The sequence below is a fragment of the Pipistrellus kuhlii genome, unplaced genomic scaffold (assembly GCF_014108245.1).
Source record: "Pipistrellus kuhlii isolate mPipKuh1 unplaced genomic scaffold, mPipKuh1.p scaffold_m20_p_31, whole genome shotgun sequence".
In the NCBI taxonomy this organism is placed as follows: domain Eukaryota; kingdom Metazoa; phylum Chordata; class Mammalia; order Chiroptera; family Vespertilionidae; genus Pipistrellus; species Pipistrellus kuhlii.
Window position 1 is genome coordinate 1,550,508 of NW_023425531.1, and position 23,133 is coordinate 1,573,640.

At 58.7% G+C, this 23,133-nt stretch overlaps 1 protein-coding gene across 1 annotated transcript in view; it reads left to right on the forward strand.

Moving 5' to 3' along the window:
* Window positions 1–23,133, forward strand: part of VWA3A (von Willebrand factor A domain containing 3A) — a 38,246-nt gene that overhangs the window by 2,894 nt on the left and 12,219 nt on the right. The window contains exons 2-11 of the mRNA XM_045589322.1: window positions 11,769–11,924; window positions 12,389–12,504; window positions 12,573–12,650; window positions 13,708–13,762; window positions 14,161–14,307; window positions 15,614–15,720; window positions 18,270–18,395; window positions 18,917–19,025; window positions 19,144–19,209; window positions 21,378–21,500. Of these exons, the coding sequence (XP_045445278.1) occupies window positions 11,769–11,924; window positions 12,389–12,504; window positions 12,573–12,650; window positions 13,708–13,762; window positions 14,161–14,307; window positions 15,614–15,720; window positions 18,270–18,395; window positions 18,917–19,025; window positions 19,144–19,209; window positions 21,378–21,500 (1,083 nt within the window). The remainder of the gene's footprint in view (window positions 1–11,768; window positions 11,925–12,388; window positions 12,505–12,572; window positions 12,651–13,707; window positions 13,763–14,160; window positions 14,308–15,613; window positions 15,721–18,269; window positions 18,396–18,916; window positions 19,026–19,143; window positions 19,210–21,377; window positions 21,501–23,133) is intronic.

Genomic DNA, 23,133 nt, shown 5'->3' on the forward strand with positions numbered 1-23,133 from the left:
GAAAAGTCCTGTTCGCAGAGAGTTTCGGTAGATTGGTTGCAGGCGCACGCACCTCTTTGGTAAAGGCGCAGACAAGCTTTGTATTCCAGCCAGTCCCTCCTTAGAGAAAGCCAGCCGCTGGGAGAGCTTCTGTGTTCAGCCACAGATGGGGCGGAGTCTCAGGTTGGTGCAGACAAACTTTGTTTTCCCTTCGGCTCCTCCCCAAGTCCCGCAGTAATGGCCTCTGGCTTCACACACCTCCGAGGGATCTCTGCCCACTGCCTGACAGTCTGGCATCTCCCTGTCTGGGGCCGTCTATCAGAGCAATAGGCTGATTCTGTTTTCCTCTCGAACAAGAAAGCCAGGCGCGCGTTAGCTGTCCGCCCTCTCCATGCGCCAGGAGTAAGCCAGTAGCAAACTCAGCCCTGCCTGCCCTCTCTGCACGCCGGGAGTAAGCCAGCGCCTTTTTGCGCACAGTTCTCAGTACCTTCACAGTTCCTGAGGTTCAGCGTGCCTTCTCTCTCCTTCCCAGATGGCAGAGCCTCCTCTCAGCTAGCTGTCCGGCACTTCAGGGCAATGCCTCCCCTATTTTTCAGTTCTAAATTCAAATTTGTTGTGGTAGGCAGCATTTGGGTGTCTACCCTATGCCGCCATCTTGGTCCAAAATCCAGGGCTACCCATTTGTTGATTTCTTGATAGTATCCATTCTGAACAGGAGAGATGATACCTCCTTGTCATTTTAATTTGCATCTCTCTGATGATCAGTGACTTTGAGCATTTTGGCATAAGTCTCTTGGCCATCTGTATGTCCACTTTCGAGAAGTGTCCACTTAGGTCCTTTGCCCATTTTTAAAAAATTGATTTCAGAGAGGAGAGAGAGAGAGAGAGAGAGAGAGAGAGAGAGAGAGAGAGAGAGAGAGAGAGACGACAATGATGAGAGAATCATTGATTGCTCGGCTGCCTCCTGCACACCTGGTACTTGGGATGAAGCCTGCAACCTGGGCATGTACCCAGGACCAGAAACAAACCTGGGACCCTTCATTCTGCAGGCCAACGTTCTATCCACTGAGCCAAACCACGTACAGCTCCTTTGCCCATTTTTAAGTAGGATTATGTATGTTCCTTTTATTAAGTTGTATGAGTTTCTTAAATATTTTGGATATTAACCCTTTATTGGATGTATCATTGGCAAATATGTTCTCCCATACCATGAGCTCCCTTTTCATTTTGTTGCTGGTTTCTTTTGTGTGCAGAAGCCTTTTATTCTGATGTAGTCTCATTTGTTCTCTCCCTAGTTTCCCTTGCCTTAGAAGATAGATCCACAAACATATTGCCACAGGAGATGGCTGAGATTTTGCTGCCTATGGTTTCTTCTAGGATTTTTATGGCTCCACAAGTTACATTTAAGTCTTTTATTCATTTTGACTTTATCTTGTGTGTGGTGTAAACTGATGGCCTAGTTTCATTTTTTTCCATGTAGCTGTCCAATTTTCCCAACATCATTCAGTGAAGAAACTATCTTGACTGCATTGTATGCTCTGGCCTTCTTTGTCAAATATTAATTGAGCGTAATGGCTTGGGTTGATTTCTGGGGTCTCTGTTCTGTTCCATTGATCTATATGGCCGATTTGATTACGATGGCTTTGTAGTATAACTTGATATCTGATATTGTGATTCCTGCAACTCTTTTCTTCTTTCTCAAGATTTTTGCAGCTATTCGGGGTCTTTTTTGGTTCCATATAAATTTTTGGAGAGTTTGTTCTAGATCTGTAAAATATGCCATTGGTATTTTAATAGGGATTGCATTGAATTTGTAGATTGCTTTGAATAGTATGGACATTTTAATGATGTGAGTTCTGCCAGTTCATGAACATGGTATATTCTTCCACTTGTTTATATCTTCCTCTACCTCTTTTTCAACATCTTATAGTTTTCCAAGTACAAGTCTTTTATTATTTTTAAATATATTGAAGGTATATATTTTATTGATTTTTTACAGAGAGGAAGGGAGAGGGATAAAGAGTTAGAAACATCGATCAGCTGCCTCCTGCACACCTGTTCTGGGGATGTGCCCACAACCAAGGTACATGCTCTTCACTGGAATTGAACCTGGGACCTTTCAGTCTGCAGGCCGATGCTCTATCCACTGAGCTGAAGAGGTTAGGGCCAAGTACAAGTCTTTTAGTTCCTTGGTTATTCCTAAGTACCTTACTTATCTTCCCCCCCCACCACCACCACGCAGTGGTAAATGGGATTGTTTGTTTAGTTTCTGTTTCTGAGAATTCATTATTGGTGTATAAAAATGTCATTGATTTCTAGGTATTAATTTTATATCCTGCTACATTGCCAAATTCATTTATTAAGTCTAGTAGTTCCCTGGTGGAGTCTTTATGGGTTTCTATGTACAATATCATGCCATCTGTGAATAATGAGTTTCATTTCCTTCTTTCCAATTTGGATGCCTTTTATTTCTTCTTCTTGTCTGATCACTGTGGCTAGCACTTCTAGTACTATGTTAAATAAGAGAAGTAAAAACAGGCATCCCTGTATTTTTTGAAAAAATAAATCTTTATTGTTCATATTATTACAAATGTTCTTCATTTTTTTCCCTCCATTGGTCCCCTCCACCAGGTTCCCACCCCACCCTCTGCCCTTTCCCCGCTCCCCATTGTCCTCATCCATAGGTGCACAGTTTTTGTTCAGTCTCTTCCCACACCCCCCTCTCCCCTTTTCCCCAAGAATCATCAGTTCACTCCCCTTCCATACCTCTGATTCTATTATATTCAACAGTTAATATTGTTCATCAGATTTTTTAATTTCCTTGGTTTTTATTTTTTTAATTATTATTATTTTTTTAATATATATTTTATTGATTTTGTACAGAGAGGAAGGGAGAGAGATAGAGAGTTAGAAACATCAATGAGAGAGAGTCATCCGTCAGCTGCCTCCTGCACACCCCCCACTGGGGATATGCCCGCAACCAAGGTACATGCCCTTGACTGGAATCGAACCCGGGACCCTTCAGTCCCCAAGCCGACACTCTATTATTGAGCCAAACCGGTCTCGGCATAATTTCCTTGGTTTTTAGATTCACTTGTTGATAGTTACATATTTGTTGTTCATAATTTTTATCTTTATCTTCTTCCTCTTCCTATATAACCCCCTTCAGCAATTCATATAATTCTGGTTTGGCGGTGATGAACTCCTTTAGCTTTTTTTATTTGTGAAGCTCTTTATCTGGCCTTCGATTCTGAGTGATAGCTTTGCTGGGTAGAGTATTTTTGGCTGTAGGTTTTTGCTATTCATCACCTTGAATATTTCTTGCCATTCCTTTCTGGCCTGCATGGTTTCTGATGAGAAATCAGCTGACAATTGTATGGGTGCTCCTTTATAGGTAACTACCTGCTTTTCTCTTGCTGCTTTTAATATTATCTCTTTGTCTTTTGCTGTTGGCATTTTAATTATAATGTGTCTTGGTGTGGTCCTCTTTGGATTCCTTTTGATTGGGGTTCTGCAGGCTTCCTGGACTTGTAAGTCTATTTCTTTCACCAGGTGGGGGAAGTTTTCTGTCACTATTTCTTCCAATATGTTTTTGGTATCTTGCTCTCTCTCTTCTTCTGGGACCCCCATAATTCTGATGTTGGTTCACTTGAAGTTGTCCCAGAGGTTTCTTACATTATCTTCAACTTTCTGGATTCTCTTGTCTTCTTGCTTCTGCGGAGGAGTGTCCTCTGGCTCTTTATGTTCCAAATCTTTGACTTGATTTTTGCGATCTTTCATTCTGTTTTTAGGACTCTATAATATTTTTTATTTCAGACAATATATTCTTTATTTCTAGTTGATCCCTTTTCATATCCTTATAGGTCTCGTTTATTTTATCAGCCTTTTCTAGGAAATTCTTGAAAAACCTTATCACTGTGGTTTTGAACTCTATATCCAGTTGCTTTTTGTCCTCCATTTCTTTCTTTGTGATCTGTTTCCTTGTCTTGGCATTTTTGCTGCTTCCCTGAGTTGGTAGAGTGGCTTTGTGTGCTAAGGTGTCCTATATGGTTCAGTGGGTCAGCCTCCCAGTTACCTGAGGTGGACAATCTTGGTGCCTCCTTTTGTAAACTGTGTGTACAGCCTTGTTGTAGTTAAGTCTTGATTGTTGTTGGTATCACTGGGAGGAACTGACCTCCAGGCCAATTGGCTGTGAGGATCAGCTGTGTCTATGCCGGGAGACAGCCTTATTTGACTAGACTTGGAAAATTGCAAAAGCCTCTGTGTTCTGCTTGGATAGGGCGGAGTTTCAGTGTGGAGCCTACAACCTTGGCTTCCATTAGCCTCGCTCTATGAGGCTCCTGAGTCTCAGTGTTCCTCAGTGTCCTTTGTTACTCGCTGCGAGCACCTCTGAGAGAAAGGTGCCCTTGAGTTTTTCCGCTACCAGACAGTCAGTCTCTCCCCCAACGAGCCCACAACTGAGGTTCAGTGCATTTGGAAGCGGAGTTGGAAGTGGGGTTAAGAGCAGTCGAAAGCTTTTGTCTCCTTCCAGCTAGGGCAATCCAGCAGCACAGTCAACAGTCTGTCCTCTGAGCACATTCAGAGTCTCTGAGACTTCCTTTTGCCGCTCCCCTGAGTTTCTGCATTACAGCCTAGATTTCCTCAGTATGAGCCTGGGTCCCCAGGGTCTGGCCTAGAACTGGGGTTCAGTGCAGTCAGAACTGGGGCTCAGCACAGTCCGGAGCTTTTGTCTCCTTCTTGCTAGGGAACGCCAGCCAGGCACTTAGCCGCCCCTTCTCTTCGACTCTGTCCTTTCCCAAGGCGCACACTGTGTCTCCGTACCTTAGGCTTTTACAGCTCCTCTGATTTTCCTTTTGGTTTTCTCTTTCCTTCTAGTTGTAGAATTTCCAGTCAGTCAACTTTCCTGTAGTTCTGGATAATGTCCATTTTGTATTTTAGTTGTGTTTTTTGAAATTGTTGTGTGAGGCTGAAGTTAGGTGTTTACCCTGCCACCATCTTGGTTTCTCCTCATGTTTGTTGGCATCCCTGTCTTGTTCCTGTTCTTAGGGGAAGTGGTTTTAGTTTTTAGTTTTTTCCCATTGAATATGATGTGTGCTTGCTGTAAGTTTGTCATTATGTTGAGGTATGATCACTCTAGTCCCACTTTGCTGAGATTTGTTGTTGTTGTTGTTGTGGCTGGGCCCCATTTTTATCAATACAAGGCACAAGGTACATTGGAAAGATCTCACTCCTAGACAAAAGTCTGAAATTGCCAGACTCCTTTGCAGCTAGGTTTCTGGATATGAGTTGTTTCTGCCAATTGGATTCGCTTGCACAATATTTTGACGGCAGAAGTGAGGCAGAGGCATCTTCCCGCAGTTTGGGCTCTTTGCTGCTGGTGTCATGTTTGCAGAGATGTGGAGGTTTTCTGCAGTGGAATCCAGGCTGTGCACAGGCAGCTGTGGCAGAGGAAGTGCCCAGTGACCTGTTTTGTGGGAACTGGTGGGCACTTGCGGGGACAGCAGTTTCCTGATCCCCGGGTCACAGCTGTGCCAGAGTGTCCCAGAGTTCAGCTGTGGCTGAGGGGCAGCTCCTCCCGCTGGGCAGGGAGTCTTTCCTGGGAGCCCAGCCTATTACCCACTCCTCCAGCTTTCCGATGATTTCCCAAGCACCGATTCCCTGTGCTAAATTCTCTCCTGCCCAACAAAGCAAAGATCTAAAAGCATTTTGGATCCTGTACTTTCCGTGAAAGCAGTGCTGCACAGGTCAGGGCTGAGAAGGGGGTGAGGTGCTGTGGAAGGCTCCCTGTTTGAGTCTCAGCTTCCTCTTCTGTGGAACGAGACCAAAGATGATCAGTTCATAGTTACTGAAGACCGTGGCAGCTGTGTTTCCCAAAGATGGCCGCGTTTCCCATCCCTCCCGTGGCCTTGCCACTTTCCGCCACGTCCTCTCTCTTGAAGCGGGGCTGACCTCCAGCATGCTGGCAGGCAGTACACCGGTTGCCCGCAGAATCCCAAGGCCAAGGCCTAAAAGTGCAGGGCTGCAGCCCTGCCGCTCCCCCGGTTCCAGCGCTGGCCCGGCCACGCCCCTCAGGGCTCTCTGTGGTGCGGGGCCTTGCCCTCCTGGCTCACTTCCCCTCCCCTCTGCGCCCGGTGCCTCGCTGCACACCGTGGCACCTGCTGGTGCTGCTGGGCCCAGGGGGCAGGGTATGAGCCCAGGCCGGGCCTTGCACCTCTTGGCTCCTTCGTTGCTGAGCCCCGCAGCCCCTATTCCTGTTGCTGCTCCGACCGGGGCCAGGTGTCTGTGTGCTGTGTGTGGCCCGCAGGGACCGCTGTGGCCACCAGAATAGCTTCCCCACCCCATCCCGGACTCTGGCGCCCTGATCCCGGGTCCACTTCCACCAAAGGAGAGCTTTGCCCGTGAGACCGAGCACCTCCAAGGTCCCTGGACCCCAAATTTCTGCAGGGCAAGGCAGTTGGTTGGCTGGCTATCTCCACGCTGATCGGGGTGTTGGGGGTGATCCAGCCCAGAGCAGGCTGGTTGGCTGCCGTAGTGTGTGTCATAGCCACAGGCTGCTCTGGTCACTCCGCTGTGATAGTCTCTGGGTTTTTATATATATAGACTGGAGGCCAGGTGCACAAAATTTTTGAGGGTGTCCTGCAGCCCAGCCTGCACCTGGGATCCCTTGGGAGACATCCCTCTTGCAATCCAGGACCACTGGCTCCTAATTGCTCACCTGCCTTCCTCCCTGTTCACCCCTAACCACTCTGCCTGCCTGCCTGTCTGATTGCCCCTAACTGCCTTCCTCTGCTGGCCTGATCTCCTCTAACTGCTCTCCCCTGCCAGCCTAATTGCCCCTCATTGCCTTCCCCTGACGGCCTGATCACCCCTAACTGCCTCTGCCTCGGCCTGCCACTGTGGCTTTGTCTGGAAGGAAGGCAGGGTGGCTGGAAGATGTTTGGCTGACTGGATCTAATTACCATATTACCCTTTTATTAGTATAGATTAGTTTTCATTGCCTTGAATACGTCATGCCATTCCCTTCTGGCCTGTGGAGTTTCTAATGAAAAATGAGGTATCAGCTTTGTGGGAGCTCCTTTGTAGGTGACCAATTACTTTTTTCTTGCTGCCTTTAAGATTATCTCTTTGTGTTTAATTTTTGACATTTTAATTATGTTTCTGAGTGTGGGCCTGTTTGGGTTCTTCTTGCTTGGGACTCTCTTTGACTCTGAACTTGTATGACTTTTTTTTCCACTAAATTAGGGCACTTTTCTGCCATTATTTCTTCAAAAATATTCTCTATCCCCTTCTCACTTTCTTCTCCTTCTAGCACTCCTGTTATACAAGAATTGTTGTTCCATGTTATTCCACAGCTCCCTTGAGCTGTCCTGTTTTTAAATATTTTTTTTTCCATTTTGTTTCTCTGAGTGTTTTTTTTTCTGCCCTGTCTTCTAATTCACTGATCCAATCCTCAGCCTCCCCTAATCTGTGTATTTCTTCCAATGTATTTTGTTGATTTGTTTTTGTTAATCCTCACTCAAGAATATGTTTCCATTGATTTTATTATTATTATTATTATTATTATTATTATTATTATTATTATTATTTAGGGGAAATGGGAGGAGATAGACAGAAACATTGCTGTGAGAGAATGAGAGAAGCACATTAATTGGTTGCCTCTCGCATAATCTCCAACCAGGGCCCAGGCCAGGGAGGAGACTGAACCGTGGCATGTGACGTTGACCAAAACCAAACCGGGACCCTTTGGGCTGTGGGCTGATGCTATATCTATGAAGCCAAACTGGCTAAGGCCAACCTGTTCTCTATTAGTGCTATGTCATTCTTTATTTTCAACTGGTTGTGTTTTTGGTTTTTTTTTCCCCCCATAGTTACTGTATTTTTTTTCTTTCTATTAAGCATCTTTGCCCTCATTATTCTGAACTCTATGACAAATTTCTTATCTCCGTTGTGTTTAGCTCTCCTTCTGGAGAATTTTTGTTATTTCATTTGGGGATCATTTTTTAAATTTCCCTATTTTGGCTGCCTATTTGTGTTTGTGTCTATGGACTAGGTGGATCTGCTACAACTCCCAATCTGTAGTGTAGGACAATGTCAGATGCTGTTTGTTACTAGCCCTTAGTACCCTGTTTGGAGCTATTAGCAATCCTCAACTTGTGACTCCCTCTGCTTGGACTGGGTGCCTTTGGTAAGGACCAGGATGTGCCTCAGGGTCTGTTTTGCCAGCCCCAGGCCCAGAAGGGGATCAGGCAAAGACTCAAAGCCTCCAGAGATCCACCTCTTCAGGCTATGGACTACAGAGTGGGACAAGAGGTCTTCTAACAGGTGGGGAAATTGCCTTCCCCCAGGCATAAACTATCTGGGTAGCTAAGGTCTAGAGAAAAATAACCTCTGCAGCATGAGGGAATGACTTAGCATACAAAACTGTGATTGCTGCCCTCCAAGCTCCAACTCCTGAGCCCCCAGCCCTGGACTCTCCTCATACAGTTCCAGCCCCCTCTACCCTCCCTCTTCCAAGAGAAGTGGCTGCTCACAAAATTTTGTGCCTTGGCCCTTTAAGAGGGTGCCTGCATTTCAGCCATCTCTGGCTGACAAACAGCAAGCCTGCTGCTTCTCTCAGCCATATGTTCTGTGGGCACCTTTCTCAGTTCTGGTGCTCTGGGCTGGGGGCCCAGATTGGGGTCTAGACCCCGAAGTTCTCAGTGGGTACCCCCCACAGCTAAAATATCCCTCCAAACCTTCAGCTGCTGTCTGTGGGAACCCAGCCACGCCTTCCACGTCTCCGCACTTCCGACCGGACTGTGTGGTCTCCCCGGTCTCCATGTTCAGTCCTTGGTTACCAGGGTTCTCTCCAGCCAGCCTTCAGTTGTTTTTTCAGGTTTTTTTCTGTTTTAGTTATATTTCTAGTTTGGTCCTGGAAGATGTCAGTGTGGCTTTCACTTACTCTGCCACCATTTTTAATCTAACCTTCAAGTATTAATGATACAAAATCAGTGTCCAAAACATGAAGGGTCATTTCAAATGCAAGTAAAATGGAAGGGGAATTGCTTCTGCTTTGCTCAGTGTCCTAGGCCAGAGATGGGCGAGTCCTGGAGAGGAGAAGGTCGCCATCTAGTGTTCCGATGAGGAGTGGCAGTGCTTTCCTAAGGCGGGGAAAGGAGGGTGGTTTAGGGGTGTTGTCCAAGGGCAGGACATTAATTAGCATAAAATCACATGATGAGGAAGTCATCTTCTCAGTGCCCCTCTCTCATTCTGGATTGGGTGGTCCCAGTTTGGTGCCAGTTTAAAGACAATGTGTTATGGTACATCATGACTTGAGCTATTCTACTCCATTTAGTCCCTGCTTAGAAAGTGTTCGACACATAATAAGTGCTGTTGAAGTGTTTGCTTTAATTACCAGTACTTTCCACACTTCTTTAACATTTGCTAATTTCCTTTTGAAACAGAGAAAGCAGGCCTCAGGCACAAAACTTAAGACGCAATACTGTTTTTCTGGAACGTGTAATAGCATTATACTGTCATTGTCTTCCTTTTATGGTTACTTTCTGCTGTTCCTGAGAACTGGTTTTGCATAAGCACAGCCTCACCACGCTCATTTTAAAGGTGAGGAACGAGACTTGCTCAGCACGCAAAGCTAGGAAGTGAGAGCCCATTGTTCAGGCAGCAGATTGATGCCAAGAAACAGATTATCTTTGCCAGGAATGCATTTAACACAGGTTCATGAGGGGATTATAACAGCTTCACAAGCCAATAGCAACAGGTCATATCTATATATATAAAAAACCTAAGCACCTGACCGTTTGACCAGTAGCTATGACGTGCACTGACCACTGAGGGGCAGACACTCAACGCACAGGCATGGAAACATAGAACAGACTTGGTAAGATATGTACACAGATAATAATTTAATAAAATAAAAAAAGAAAAGAAAAGAAAGAAAGAAACATAGAACAGACTGACGAATCTCAGAGGAAAAGGGGAGGAGGGAGTACGGGAAGAGATTAACCAAAGATCTTATATGCATTCTAGAGGTCTGGTGCAGGAGTCCCTTGGCCAGCCCTATGGGAATTGGGCTGAAACAGGCGGTCCGACCTCTCCTGAGAGGTCCCGGATTGCAAGAGGGTCTCTTGGTAAACGGATCTATAATAATAAAAGTATAATATGCTAAGTAGGCCAGACATCCTTCCATACAGAGCCGGGGCTGCGAGGGAAGCCGGGCTCCTGGGTGCTTACTGGTGGCCAGCGGGAAGCCCGGTCCCAGTGCCAGAGGAAAGCTGGGGGAAGGAAGGCCTACTCTTGCGTGAATTTTGTGCATCGGGCCTCTAGTAAAGGAATAACATACTTTGAGTGAAGTCACAATTGTTTCAGGCGAGAGGAATGTAAGGGAAATAAGTCCGAGCTGACGAGGGGGTTCTCAGAGGGGCTGGTGTCCCGCCTGGGCAGAGGGAAGCGCCCTGTGGTGAGCATGTCGCCGGGGAGTGACGCTGCCTCTCCGCCCGGGGCTGCTGGGTCTGTTCCTTACCGGGCGGCAGCTAATGCCGAGCCTCTGCAGGGCTGTGCGAGGAGCAAAGCAGCCTCTCGTCCAGGCCGAGCACTCTCGGTGCATCCTCAGGAGTCTGGTGTGTGAAGGACAAATGTCCTCCAGCCGTAGCTGCTCCCCACGCTCCTCCCCATAAGCCACGGTGCCGCCACCAGCCGGCACTGCTCACCAAGGACAGCGCCCACCGCGGCTCCCGCAGCGCGAACAGCTTCCCTCTGAGTCTGAGCCCGCGGACGGAAATGCCAGCCAGCCCCCCTCCTCCACCCTCCCCTCTCCCGCACCTCTGTCCTCTGCACCGCCGCCGGCCACGCCCGCGCTGCCACGGGAGCCCCGTACGCAGGCCCGGCGGAGCCCACTGGGGCGAGCGGTGCCAGGAGCGGTGACTGCGTCGAGGCGGGGCCGGTGGTTGACGGGTGCGCGGGCCGTCCTGCAGTCTCGGCTGCGGGCGGCTTCCTCACCGAGGAGGGCGGATTGTGTCTTGAGGTTTGTGCCCGGGGCCTGCTCTCTCTGCTTCAAAAGGAAAGATGCCGTTCTGTACCCTAAGTGAGTCGTGGCAACTCCGGTGATATTTAAGGTCAGCCCATCGCACGGACAGCAGTGACCGTGCTGGAAGCTTTCGCAAAGTCCCTGCCTGGCACAGCCTGGCACAGCCTGGCACAGCCTGGCACGCCTCCCCCGCTTCTTCCCGTCCTGCCGCCCTGCACGTGCTCCACGCCAACCACCGGGGGCACCATTCTGTCTCCAGGCCCTCTGACCCCCGGCCCCGTGCCCCTGAGGGAACGTGTGCTCCAAGCCACGCTCAGGGCTGGCTCGTCTGCGCTCCCCGTCCTGGCCCAGAGGCTCAGCGACCGCCTCCCCCCGGTCCTCCTGTTTCCCGGATCTCTCCTCAGTGGGATGCTCCTCTTCCTCTGCCATCCACACACCAGAGCGCAAGCTTCCAGAAGGCGAACGCGTTTCCATCTTGTCTTATTTTATTTATTTATTTTTTAAACTCCCCACTCGATATTTTTTCATTGATTTTTAGAGTAGAAGGGAGAGGGGAAGACTGAGAAACATCAATGTGAGAGAAACACATTGATGGGTTGCCTCCTGCATGTGCCCCTGACCAGGGCCAAGGTGGGGAAGAGCCTGCAACCAAGGTACATGCCCTTGACTGGAGTCGAACCCGGGACCCTTCGGTCAGCAGGCCGAAGCTCTGTCCGCTGAGCCACACCGGCTAGGGCTCCCTCTTGTTTCGGCCCTTGTTCCGTAGCTCAGGCGCCAGGAGCAGAGCCTGGTCACAGCGGGCTCACGGCACCGGGGAGGGGACGGAAGCCGCTCCCAGCAGGACGTCCGGGCGGCTCAGCCGGGCAGCCCGCCGGCCCAGAAAGCAGCCCCGGAGCGCTCCCGTGAGGGCTTCGGCCCCAAGGCCGCCCCTTGGGGCTTCACCCCGAGAGGCCACGGGTCCGGGTAACGGAGGGGGGCCCTTCTTGGGGCAGAGCCCTCCTGCGGGCTCGGAGGGGGCTCCCGAAGCTGCCGCCGGAGCCGCCGGCCGGGCGCGGGCAGCCTGTGCTCTCGGGAGCCGGTGACTCCTGTGGGCCCTGAGCTGGAAACAGCACAGAGCAGGCCTGCTGGCGCCGTTAACCAGCCAGGCGTTCCGGGGCGGCCGTCAGAGGTCAGGGCCATCGTTCTGTGTCCCCTGGGGTCTGGCCGGGTGCACGCTCAGCCCCCCATCCCCCCGCGCCCGCAGGGCCCAGCCACCAGGGGGGCGAGGAGGAGGGCGCAGGTGCCCGCACAGGCTGCTCCGGGGGACCCGGCACAGGGCCCCTCGGCCGCGTGGAGGGCGGGCCTGGCCTCTCCCGGTCTCACTGTGGCTCCGGCTTCCCTCCCCAGAGGCTGGGGGGCGCCGAGGCCCAGCCCCCCGCGGAGGCGGACCCGCGAGCGTGGCTGTCGGCTCGCAGTCTGGAGTTCGAGAAGCTCACCCTGGCCGGCCTGGCCGCACCTGTGTGGTGAGTGTGCCCCGCCCCCCCGCAGGGCCCCGCAGGGACCACGCCGGCCCTCACCGCCCTCTTCGCAGGGAGCAGGGCAGCAGCGCCCAGAGGAGCCCGCACCCGTCCGCCCAGGCCGCCCGCCAGCTGGAGTGGAAACTCTCGGAGTGAGTGTGTGTGCGGGCCCCCCCCGGAACCCCCGTCCCCGCCCCGCGCCCACACACACAGGTCCCTCCCACCGCCAGCTCCCGCCTCAGGTTTTCTCAGATAAGAGGGTGGCCGTCTCAGGTCCTCAGCCTCTGCGACGGATGCTCCCTTCGGGACCCGTCCACCTGCTGGGCCCGCCCAGGGCTGGGCTCAGACGTCCCGGTGGTGTCGGGGGGCCCCTCAGGCCGGGGCGGGGGACAGCGCAGGCCATCCGTCGGCTCTGCGCCTCCCGTGGTCTGAGGGCCCTGGGAGGAGGATGGCCCTCCCGCTGACGGCCTCTCCCGCGGAGCTCTCCCCAGCCGCCGCATGTTTACTGAGCCCGAGCTTAAACCCGTGCTTCCCCAACGCTAACGAAGTCCACGCGAAACGGCCCGTTTGTCAAGTTTATCCAAACACTTGGGCTACGACTTCCACAGCCGCTTCTGTGGGGGTGGAGGGTGAACAGGCGTAAGGAACTCGGGTCGGCTGGTTTTCACCGCAAACAGCAGTGAAGCGGTGTTCGAGTCCACTCAGCCACTGCCACTGGGGAGGCCCAGGGACGGCCTCCATTTTCCAAGTTGGCTTTGGGAACCGGACTGGAATGGAGCCGGCTCCCTCTCACGGTGGAGGCGAGGCTTCGGGCTGGAGCGGCGACCTGGCGGCCAGGCCCTCGGCGAGGGGCCGGAGAGGGTGCCAGCAGCGGGCCTGGCCGAGAGCGCCCATCACCCAGGCCCCAGGGTCTCCCACCCGAAGCCCCCGCGCCCTCCTCTGGGCCCCAACCCCACCTCTGAGCCTCCAACGAGGGCAAATCAGTCCATCGCAGCGGCAGAGTCTGAACGGAGCGTCCGTGGCCGGCTCCCGCCCGGACGGCCTGTCTGCTGGGTGTTTGGAGGCGAGGTGCTCAGGCCCCGGCACGGGTACCGGGGGGGACGGGTCGGCTGAGGGGCCGGGGCGAGGGGCAGGGGCACCCTCCTCTCTCTGCATCCAGCCTCCCGCCTCTCCCTCCACGGAGGTGAGCTCGCTCCTGGTGTTTGACAGGATGATGGGGCTCTGCCAGCAGAGGATGCGGTGGCTCTCGGAGGGCAGCAGGAAGGTACCAGGCTGGGCTCACACCCGTCCCTCTGGAGGTTAGAGGCCGCCCAGCGCCCCAGGCTTCGGCTGGACTGTCTCCGACAGGAAACGCGGCCACTGACAGACACGCTCAGTGTGCCCCTCCGCCAGGCCTGCCCCGCTCTGCCCTCCCGCCCCCGCCCCCTGCTGTTATTCTCAGAGGCCGCTCCCCAGGCCTCCCGTGCCCCCCGTCCACCCTCCGGTCCACCCGCCGGTCTGCCCTCCCGCCCTGGGCTTGGCTCCCACCGGGCCCTCCCAGGGGCTGAGACCCCAACGGGCCAGGCCTGGAGCCATGCTCATTCCTGGGGACGGGGGGGACCCCAAACCTCACGGACTGAGGCAGATGGTACGCGGGGGGGCGGGGGCGGGGCGGGGCCCCAGGGCCGGGCCGGTGCCGTGGTGCGGCCGCTCACCGCCCCTCGGTCGCAGGCGTTCGGGCTGGTCGCGGGTGCCGGCGTGGGGCTCCTGGTGGACGCGGCCGTGCTGGGCGGGGGCCCCCGGAGAGAGGAGTTTCTGCGGGACCTCGAGGTGAGCCCGGGGAGGGCCCCTCAGCACGGACAGCGGGGCACCCCGCCCTGAAGGGGGTGAGCGTCCAGCTCCCCCAGAGCTGTCCCCTGGACTGGCTCGGCCAGCACCCGCTCGGCCCCCCCGCCCGGCTGCCCCCCCGCCCTCAGGGAGGGGAGCCGGGGCTCTGGGTGTGGAGCGGCCTCAGCCCCCCGCCCTCGGGCTCTGCGGCCGCGTTACCCACCCACCTGAGCCTCAGCCTTCCCATCTGTGAAATGGGCGACCACAGCCCCTCCCAGCTGCCAGCGGGAGACAGGGCTTCCTCAGCTGCTGCCTGGAATAGCCTGGCATAGAAAGGCTTTCCCCTCTCTGAAATCAGTAATATATATATATATACACATACACACACACACACAGCACACACCACACACATACACACACACACAGCACACACACAACACACACAGCACACACACACACACACCCCACACCCCACACACCACACACATACACACACACACAGCACACACACACACCCCATACACACACACACACACACCATACACACACCACACACACCACACACACACACACCACACACACAGCACACGCACACACACGGGCACACGCACACTGCTGACCCGGTGGGCCTCCAGGCCCGCTCTGGAGGAGGCAGCCTCAGGCGGCGGGGCGGCTCCTGCACTCACAGGAGGGCATCGGGACCAGGCAGGCAGACAGGTGCAGCGGGAACGTAACGGACATCAGGGTCCGGGCGCCTGCCGTACCTGAGCCGGTTACGCAGGACAGGGTGGAGTCACTGCGCGTTGGCCAGGCCTGCCAGCCGCGTGGAGAGCAGCAGGTCACCCACACGTGCTCCGCTCCCAGGCCCGTGTGTAACACCCGCCAGCGTGTGCCTTCCCTATGAGAGCACAGCCGCACGCTAACAGGGCAGGCTCACCAGTTCCAGCTGTTCCCACGCTGTTTCCGCGAGAGGAGATCCCGTGGCGCCGAAGGGCGGGGTCTGGCCGGGCTCCCCCTGCTTCCTGGGGCTGGGGAAGGAGCGAGATTTCCCCAAACCACCAGCCTCCTCCTGGGCCTCGCTCGGGGCCGGCGCCTGCCCATCCACCCTCCTCCCAGACTTCCCAGGGCTGTGCCTTCTCCAGCTCTTCCCCAACTCCCCCTCACAGCCCCTTGGGCTCCGGTGCGCACGTGCCCGGTGACATGGCCCCCCGGGGGGAGCCGGTGCCCCCCTGTGCCCTCAGTCATGGAGGCGGGGTCCCACTCAGTCCGCTCAGCCGGAGTAACCGCCGCCCTCCCCACGCCGTCCCAGAGCCTCATCGACGAGCAGCTGAGCCACAAGGAGAGGCTGTTGGTCCTGACCTTCGGCTCCACCGCCAGCGCCCTCTGGCCGGAGCCCGTGGCCGTCAGCGCCTCCAGGTGAGTGGCCGCCTGGCCACCTCCTCCGCGTCAGTGTCCTTAGAGCGCGGCCCGGGCGCCAGCCCACGGCCCAGCACAGAGCCGGCTCACAGAACCGACTCCAGGCGCCAGGCGCTGGAAAGGCCACCCTCCCAGCAGCCCCCCAGAGAGGCAAGGTGGCCAGGGCACCACTTCCGTCCAGAAACCGGGGCAGTTTGTTATTGCTTAGGGAGGGAGGAGGAGGGGGAGGGAGGAGCAGGACTGGAAGCCCCGGAATGTCCACCCAGCACGTGCCTGGCCAGGAGCGGAACCACAGCCTCTGGTGCAGGGGGACCGCGCTCCGGCCTCCGCCCCTCAGGCCCTGCTCTCTCACACTGTCAGTGCCCACTGCACAGACCGCTCAGCTTCCCAGCCCTTTACGTGGGAGTTCCTGTTTGGGGAAGTGGTGAGAGGGAAGGTGGGTAAGAGTTTCTACTTATTCCACCAAGTAAAAATGTCTTTTCCAGGAAGGAAATATCTTTGATCCCTGCCATGTGCTGGGCACTCACATGCACTGTCTTATTTAATATGAGAGGCCTGGGGCATGAAATTCGTGCGTGGGCGGGGGGTAGGGAGGTGGTCCCTCAGCCCCGCCTGCACCCTCTCCAACCTGGGACCCCTCGGGGGATGTTTGACTGCCAGACAGGGATCAGGCCTACCCCAGCAGTCGGACATCCCTCTCACAATCTGGGACTGCTGGCTCCCAACTTACCTCATTGCCAGCCTGATCACCCCTAACCACTTCTGCCTGTGAGCCCGATCGCCCCCTAATGGCTCCCCTGCCAGCCTGATCGCCTGCCACTGCCCTCCCCCATTGCAACCAGCCTCCTCCTCTGGGACCAGCCTCCTCTGCGCCATGTGGAGCCGCGGGACCCCCAGGCCTCACCACACAGCGGCCGCCGGCCGCACCTCCGCTGTGCGCGTGGCCATCTGGTGGTGGCCATCTTGTGATGGCGTTGCACACGAGGGCACGCACACCACCAGGCTGTTCTCAGTGTGATTTGTGGCCAGTCCCCATGCGGCGGGTGAGGAACCTGAGGCTCGGGCTAAGGGACACGCCCAAGCAGCAGCGCCAGAGCCAGGAGCGTCTGGCTCTGAGCCGGTCCTGGTGGCCTCGGCCAGTCCTTCACCCTCTGTGAGCAGGAGGAGCGGGACTGCCCCTCTGAGCTGTGAGGACGAAATGGAAAATGGGCTGGGTGTGGCAGGCGCTCGGGGACAGTGCTGCTCCGGGGGCGCCCCTCAGTCAGACCCGTCTCCACTGTCCAAACCCGAGGTGGCTGGGGTCGCCCGGCAGCAGCTCCTCCCTCGGTCAGCCTGGATGCGTGATGTCCGTCCTGTCTGCACCCGCTCGGCCTGTGTCCCCGTGTCACCGTTCACTGTGGACGGGGCTCCCCAGCACCTGCTGAGGAGCCGGAGGCCCAGCCCAGCCAGAGCGCAGCCACAGCGCGCCCTGCGGAATCAAAGCAAAGGGCTGTGGGTTCCAGCCGGACACCCTGGGCGGGCGCTGGGCCCGGTGCTCTTTCTGAAAGGAGACGCCTCTCCCTGGGGCTCATGGGCAGAGTGCCCGCCCCAGGCCTGGAGGGTCTCGGGTTCGATTCGGTCAAGGGTCTGTACCTTGGCTGCAGGCTAGATCCCCGGCTGTCTCAATCGCTCCCTCCCTCCCTCCATCCCTCCTCCTCTCTCTAAAAGTCAATGGAAAAACATCCTCAGAGGAAGGATTAACAACAACAACAAAGGGAGAGTCAGTAGTTGCAATAACGAAAGACAGATTTCTAGCAGCAAGCTGAGATTTTGTATTTTTAATTCAGACGGAAAGGAAGTGGGAGGAGCAGAGCTCTCACAGCGCCATGGAGGTGCTCCCGGGAGGGCACTGCCCGGGAGGCGGCCTCACAGCTGCCTGCCCCCCCCCCCGCCACCCCCCGCCACCCCGGGCCTCTGGGTGCTGGGGCACCGCCCCGGGCCTCTGGGTGCTGGGGCACCGCACGCTCGGGCTCGGGGTGCTGGGGCACCGCACGCTCGGGCTCGGGGAGCTGGGGCCCCGCACGCTCGGGCTCGGGGTGCTGGGGCACCGCACGCTCGGGCTCGGGGTGCTGGGGCACCGCACGCTCGGGCTCGGGGTGCTGGGGCACCGCACGCTCGGGCTCGGGGTGCTGGGGCCCCGCACGCTCGGGCTCGGGGTGCTGGGGCCCCGCACGCTCGGGCTCGGGTGCTGGGGCCCCGCACGCTCGGGCTCGGGGTGCTGGGGCCCCGCACGCTCGGGCTCGGGGTGCTGGGGCCCCGCACGCTCGGGCTCGGGGTGCTGGGGCCCCGCACGCTGTGCGGAGGCGGTGACGGCTGCGGTCTGTCCCAGCCTCCGGGAGCTCGGGCTCGGGGTGCTGGGGCCCCGCACGCTGTGCGGAGGCGGTGACGGCTGCGGTCTGTCCCAGCCTCCGGGAGCTCGGGCTCGGGGAGCTGGGGCCCCGCACGCTCGGGCTCGGGGTGCTGGGGCCCCGCACGCCGTGCGGAGCGGTGACGGCTGCGGTCTGTCCCAGCCTCCGGGAGCTCAGGCTCTGGGTGGAGACGTCGCCGCCGGAGGGAGGCAGCAACCTGCTGCAAGCCCTGAGGAGGGCCTTCGCGGCCGAGGGGCTGGACTCGCTGCTGGCCGTGCTGGGCAGCTGGTAGGTCTCCCGTCCTGACAAGAGGCTCAGGCCTCTGGTTAGGAGAAAGCGCCCGGGCCGCCTCCCGACACAGGCCTGACCGAGTGCCCGCCCTGGCGGCCAGACCGTGCTGCGCTCCGCCCACTCCCCACACGGGCGGCCGGCACACGGGACCTGGGACACGGGACCTGGGACACGGGACCTGGGCGGCCGGGACACGGGCGGCCTGGGACACGGGACCTGGGCGGCCTGGGACACGGGTGACATGGGACACAGAAGGCCTGGGACACGGGGCCTGGGACATGGGTGGCTAGGGACACGGGAGGTCTGGGACACGAGTGGCTTGGGACACGGGAGGCCTGGGACACGGGACCTGGGACAGGGTGACATGGGACACGGGACCTGGGACACGGGTGACATGGGACACGGGAGGCTGGGACACAGGGATGGGCGGGCCCCTGCCGATTTCCCCTGGAAATTACCGTTTTTGCTCTGGAATGCCCTCCTGCGGTGCCCCCTTATCTCCCTCTGCTTTTGCCCAGCCCAGATCAGCCCCCCGAAATCCTGTCTGACTACATCCAGCAGGCCGCCCTGGGCCGGGGCCTCCGCACCCACCTTGTCTCCTACCAGTGCGAGGCCCGGGTGCCTCCGGTGAGTGCCGCCGCTGTCCTGCGGAGGCAGCCTGGAGGCCGGGTGGACCGCCGGGGAGGGGCCGGGCTGGGCAGGAGAAGGCGGGGCGCTGGTGTGCCTGAGGTCTCGGCTCCCGCAGGCTGTCCTGAAGAACCTGGCGGAGGCCGTCGGGGGCCGCTACCACTGCTACAGCCCGCAGGCAGAGGTGAGGGGCCCGCCGCCTCCGCCGAGCTCGCGGCTCCCCGGGGACCAGGTGCAGGCTCAGGTGTGGGGAGGGCCCTGCGCTCAGTGTGAGATGAGCTCGCTGCACACCGTGAGGCTGAGCTTGTGGAAGCCTCGTGGGGAGTCCTGGTCTGACCGTGGCCACCGTGTGGGCCCCAGCAAAGCCCTGGGTCTGCATCATGGCTCCGGTGCCCTCCCCCCAGTGCCCGACAGCCCCCCTCCCCCTTCCCCCCTCCCCCGGGACCCACGCAGCCACTGCTGAACGAGCAGTCAGCTCTGCACCGGGCCGCCCGGCCCGCCCTTGCCCCCGTGGCCTGTGCCCACTTGGAGGCCACAGCCAAAGTGGGCAGTCCCGTGGCCACAGGAACACAGCCTGTGGGCCGCTCAGCGGGGCCCACGGCGGGGAGGGCGGGGGCCGGGGCCGGGACCTTCCTCTCAGCACGCCTTCCTGCCCTCGTCCTGAGCGGCCAGACTGCAGGGCTGGGAGGGCCTAGGCCAGCGGTCTGCAAACCACGGCTCTCGAGCCACATGCGGCTCTCTGGACCCTTGGGTGCGGCTCCTCCACAAACACAGGGCGATGGAGACTTCACGGCCTGTGCGCAGAGGTCCGTTTCCAGCTCAAAAGACATTCCAGTCGCCCTGTTGGCATTTGGCTTGTTGGTAATGAGTTTGCCGACCACGGGGCCCGTCACGCCTGACGGCGGATCAGAGAGCTCACTGTGGAGCCGTGTCCTCTCGGCACAGCTGTGTTTCTCTGCTCCTGCGGAGGCGGAGACCCTGAGCCTCACCGTCCTCGCCAATGTGAGGGCGATGTGGGGGCGCCGGGCGGGAGGGAGGCGCCTGCCGCCCAGCCGCCCGGCCAGCTCCGAGGGAGGGCCGCCCGGTCCCCGGCGTCTCCAAGAAGAGTCTGAGTGTGTTGGTTCCGTGTGTTACTTTTACACTGGAGGCCGGGGCACCAGTTTACTCTGGGCGCCCACACGGCCGGGCTCAAACCCGCAGCCCAGCACGCCTGCCGCTCCGCTCATCCGGCCACTGCGCCCACTCAGCCCGATGGGAGAGCCCTGCACCGGGCGCCCCCCTCCCCGGGGGAGTGGCCTGAGGCATTGGGCTGAGGCTTGCACTCCGACAGCTCCTGAGGGTCCCAATGGGGAGAGTGCAGCCAGGTGGAGGGCCCCCTCCGGTGCAGGATCAGGTCGGGGAGGGACTGTGGGAGGTGTGTTCTCCTCGTCCTGCTCAGTCACAATCCAGACCCCAGCAGCAAGCTGGCCCCCTGGTGGTCAGTGCACATCACAGCAGCTGGTGGACCAGCTGACTGACTGCCCCCTGGTGGTCAGTGCATGTCATAGCGATTGGTTGAGCAGGCTCAGGGTTCATTAGCATATGACACTTTGATTGGTTGTTCAGTTCTGCTCTTTGGTCTGTTTGCATATTACCCTCTTATTTATAGGATTTAAAATAATGACGTGAAAGTCACTAACACAGAGTCAGCCGCTCACAGTGGACTCCACAGTCACAGTGGGTGCAGCCCCCTTCTGCTCCCAACGCTCCCATCTCCCCGAAGGGCAGCCCCCCCCTCCCCGCCCGGCTGCAGGAGCCAGTCCGCCCCCTCCGGGCGCGGGGCCTGATGTCTCCCCCCGTCAGCGGCGCCTCTGGGCTCCCCACGCTGTCCGGGTGCGGGCGGGCTCTGCTCGCAGGCCCCTGCGGCCCCGTGGGCGTGGCCTGCGTGGTGCCGTGGCGCTCAGTCTGTGAGGCCACACCTGCAGGGCAGCGGCCCGGGGTCGGCCTGTTTGTGAGGAGCGCCAGCCGTTTCCACGGCCGCACCGGACGCTGAGCGTGCGGCCAGCGCTGACCGCGGCCCCTTCAGAGCCACCCTCCCCTCGCGGCCGGCAGGGTGAGTGCCTGCACGCTCTGAGGTCAGGCGCCCTCACTGGACGGGGCGCGCGTGCCAGTGCAGCCGGACGCGGCGGACGCGGCTCTGCCACGGGGCCGGCCACATGTCCAGCTGGTCGGAGCGGCGCTGGCCCTGCAGCCTCTGGCGTGGGCCTCTGGCGTGGGCCTCGCCGTGGGCCTCGCCGTGGGCCTCGCCGTGGGCCTCGCCGTGGCTGCTGCGGGGCCGGGGCCCCAGCGGCTCACCGCCCCCCACACCCCCAGGCCTGCGCCAGCGCTGACGTGGAGGAGCTGCGGGCGGAGATGCAGAGGGCCCAGTGCCTCCTGGCCCGCGTCCACGCCCTGCAAAGCAGCGCCGCCTGCCCGGAGCCCGGCCCGCCCGAGGAGGTGGGTGCCCGGCCCCCGGGGGAGGTGGGTGCCCGGAGCCCAGCCCCCGGGGGAGGTGGGTGCATGGAGCCCAGCCCCCAGGGGAGGTGGGTGCACGGAGCCCGGCCCCCGGGGGAGGTGGGTGCCCGGAGCCCAGCCCCGGGGGAGGTGGGAGCCCGGCCCCGGGGGAGGTGGGAGCCCGGCCCCGGGGGAGGTGGGTGCCCGGAGCCCAGCCCCCGGGGGAGGTGGGTGCCCGGAGCCCAGCCCCCGGGGCAGGTGGGTGCCCGAAGCCCGGCCCCCGGGGGAGGTGGGTGCCCGGAGCCCGGCCCCGGGGGTGGTGGGTGCCCAGAGCCCGGCCCCGGGGGAGGTGGGAGCCCGGAGCCCGGCCCCGGGGGAGGTGGGTGCCCGGAGCCCGGCCCCCGGAGGAGGTGGGAGCCCGGCCCCGGGGGAGGTGGGTGCCCGGAGCCCGGCCCCCGGAGGAGGTGGGTGCCCAGAGCCCGGCCCCGGGGGAGGTGGGTGCCCGGAGCCCGGCCCCTGGGGAGGTGGGTGCCCGGCCCCCGGGGGAGGTGGGTGCCCGAAGCCCGGCCCCCGGGGGAGGTGGGTTCCCGAAGCCCGGCTCCCAGAGGAGGTGGGTGCAGGAGACCCAGGACCTTCCGGAGCCACCGCGGCCCGCTCCTCCCCTCCTCCCCATCCGCAGGGCGGGCTGCGGCCACGTCCTGGGTGAGGAGAGCAGAGCCCTCGCTCTGAGCTGGCAGGCCGGCCTCCCTGTGCCGAGGGCCCGGGGAAACTGGGCATTTCCTCCCCCTCCCCCGGGGGACCGTGAACACCCCCCGCACGGAGCAGGCTGTCTGAGAGGCCCCGCCCTCACCCGGGCCACAGCTCAGGGTCCCGCCGAGCCGCTCGGACGCCCGCAGGGAGCTGTGCACGGAGCCGGGGCCGGAGCCGGGGCCGCTGCGTGCCGGCCGGCTCTCCTGCTGGTTCCGCGGAACCCCCACGGCATCCTGTCAGGACCACAGCTCCCTGCCGGGGCGCGGGCAGGGGCAGGGCTTAGTCCTCGAGGTCTGTGTCCTGCAGCAGCAGCAGCAGCAGGTTAACCTCTTAGCGACGAGCAGGCTGAGGCGGCTCGGACCCAGCCGGGTCTGCGGGCAGCCACATGTCGTTAGGAGCGCCCCAAAGGGAAATGCATGCACTGTGTGGGGTTCATGAGATGATTGTAAGCTCAAACATAGATTAATATTCTTAAAGTCACATATTTAAATCTAGCTCACCAACAGATCTTTCTAAAATTATTTAAGTACAAAAAAGGAGTCTGTTTTCGAAAGCAAATTAAATTGAACATTAAAACACTTCAATGCCACACGTTAAATTTTAAAATAAACTGAGTGGATAAGGGCACAATGGCGCTCGGATATAGCAAGATCCCTGCAGATGGTGCTCAGAGGCTCTGAGTTTGGGAGTTTCTGCTCCCTGTTTCGCTCCCCCGTGGGCTGTGTGCTTCCTCGCTCCGCACCTCGGCCTCAGCTCCTAATGTGGGCGGAGGCTGGGCCGGCCTCCACGTGACGGGAGAGCGGCCTCAGTCCCTGAGCCGGGCTGGGCCAAAGCCGCCCAGCAGGAGTCCTCCCTGAGCCGGGCTGGGCCAAAGCCGCCCAGCAGG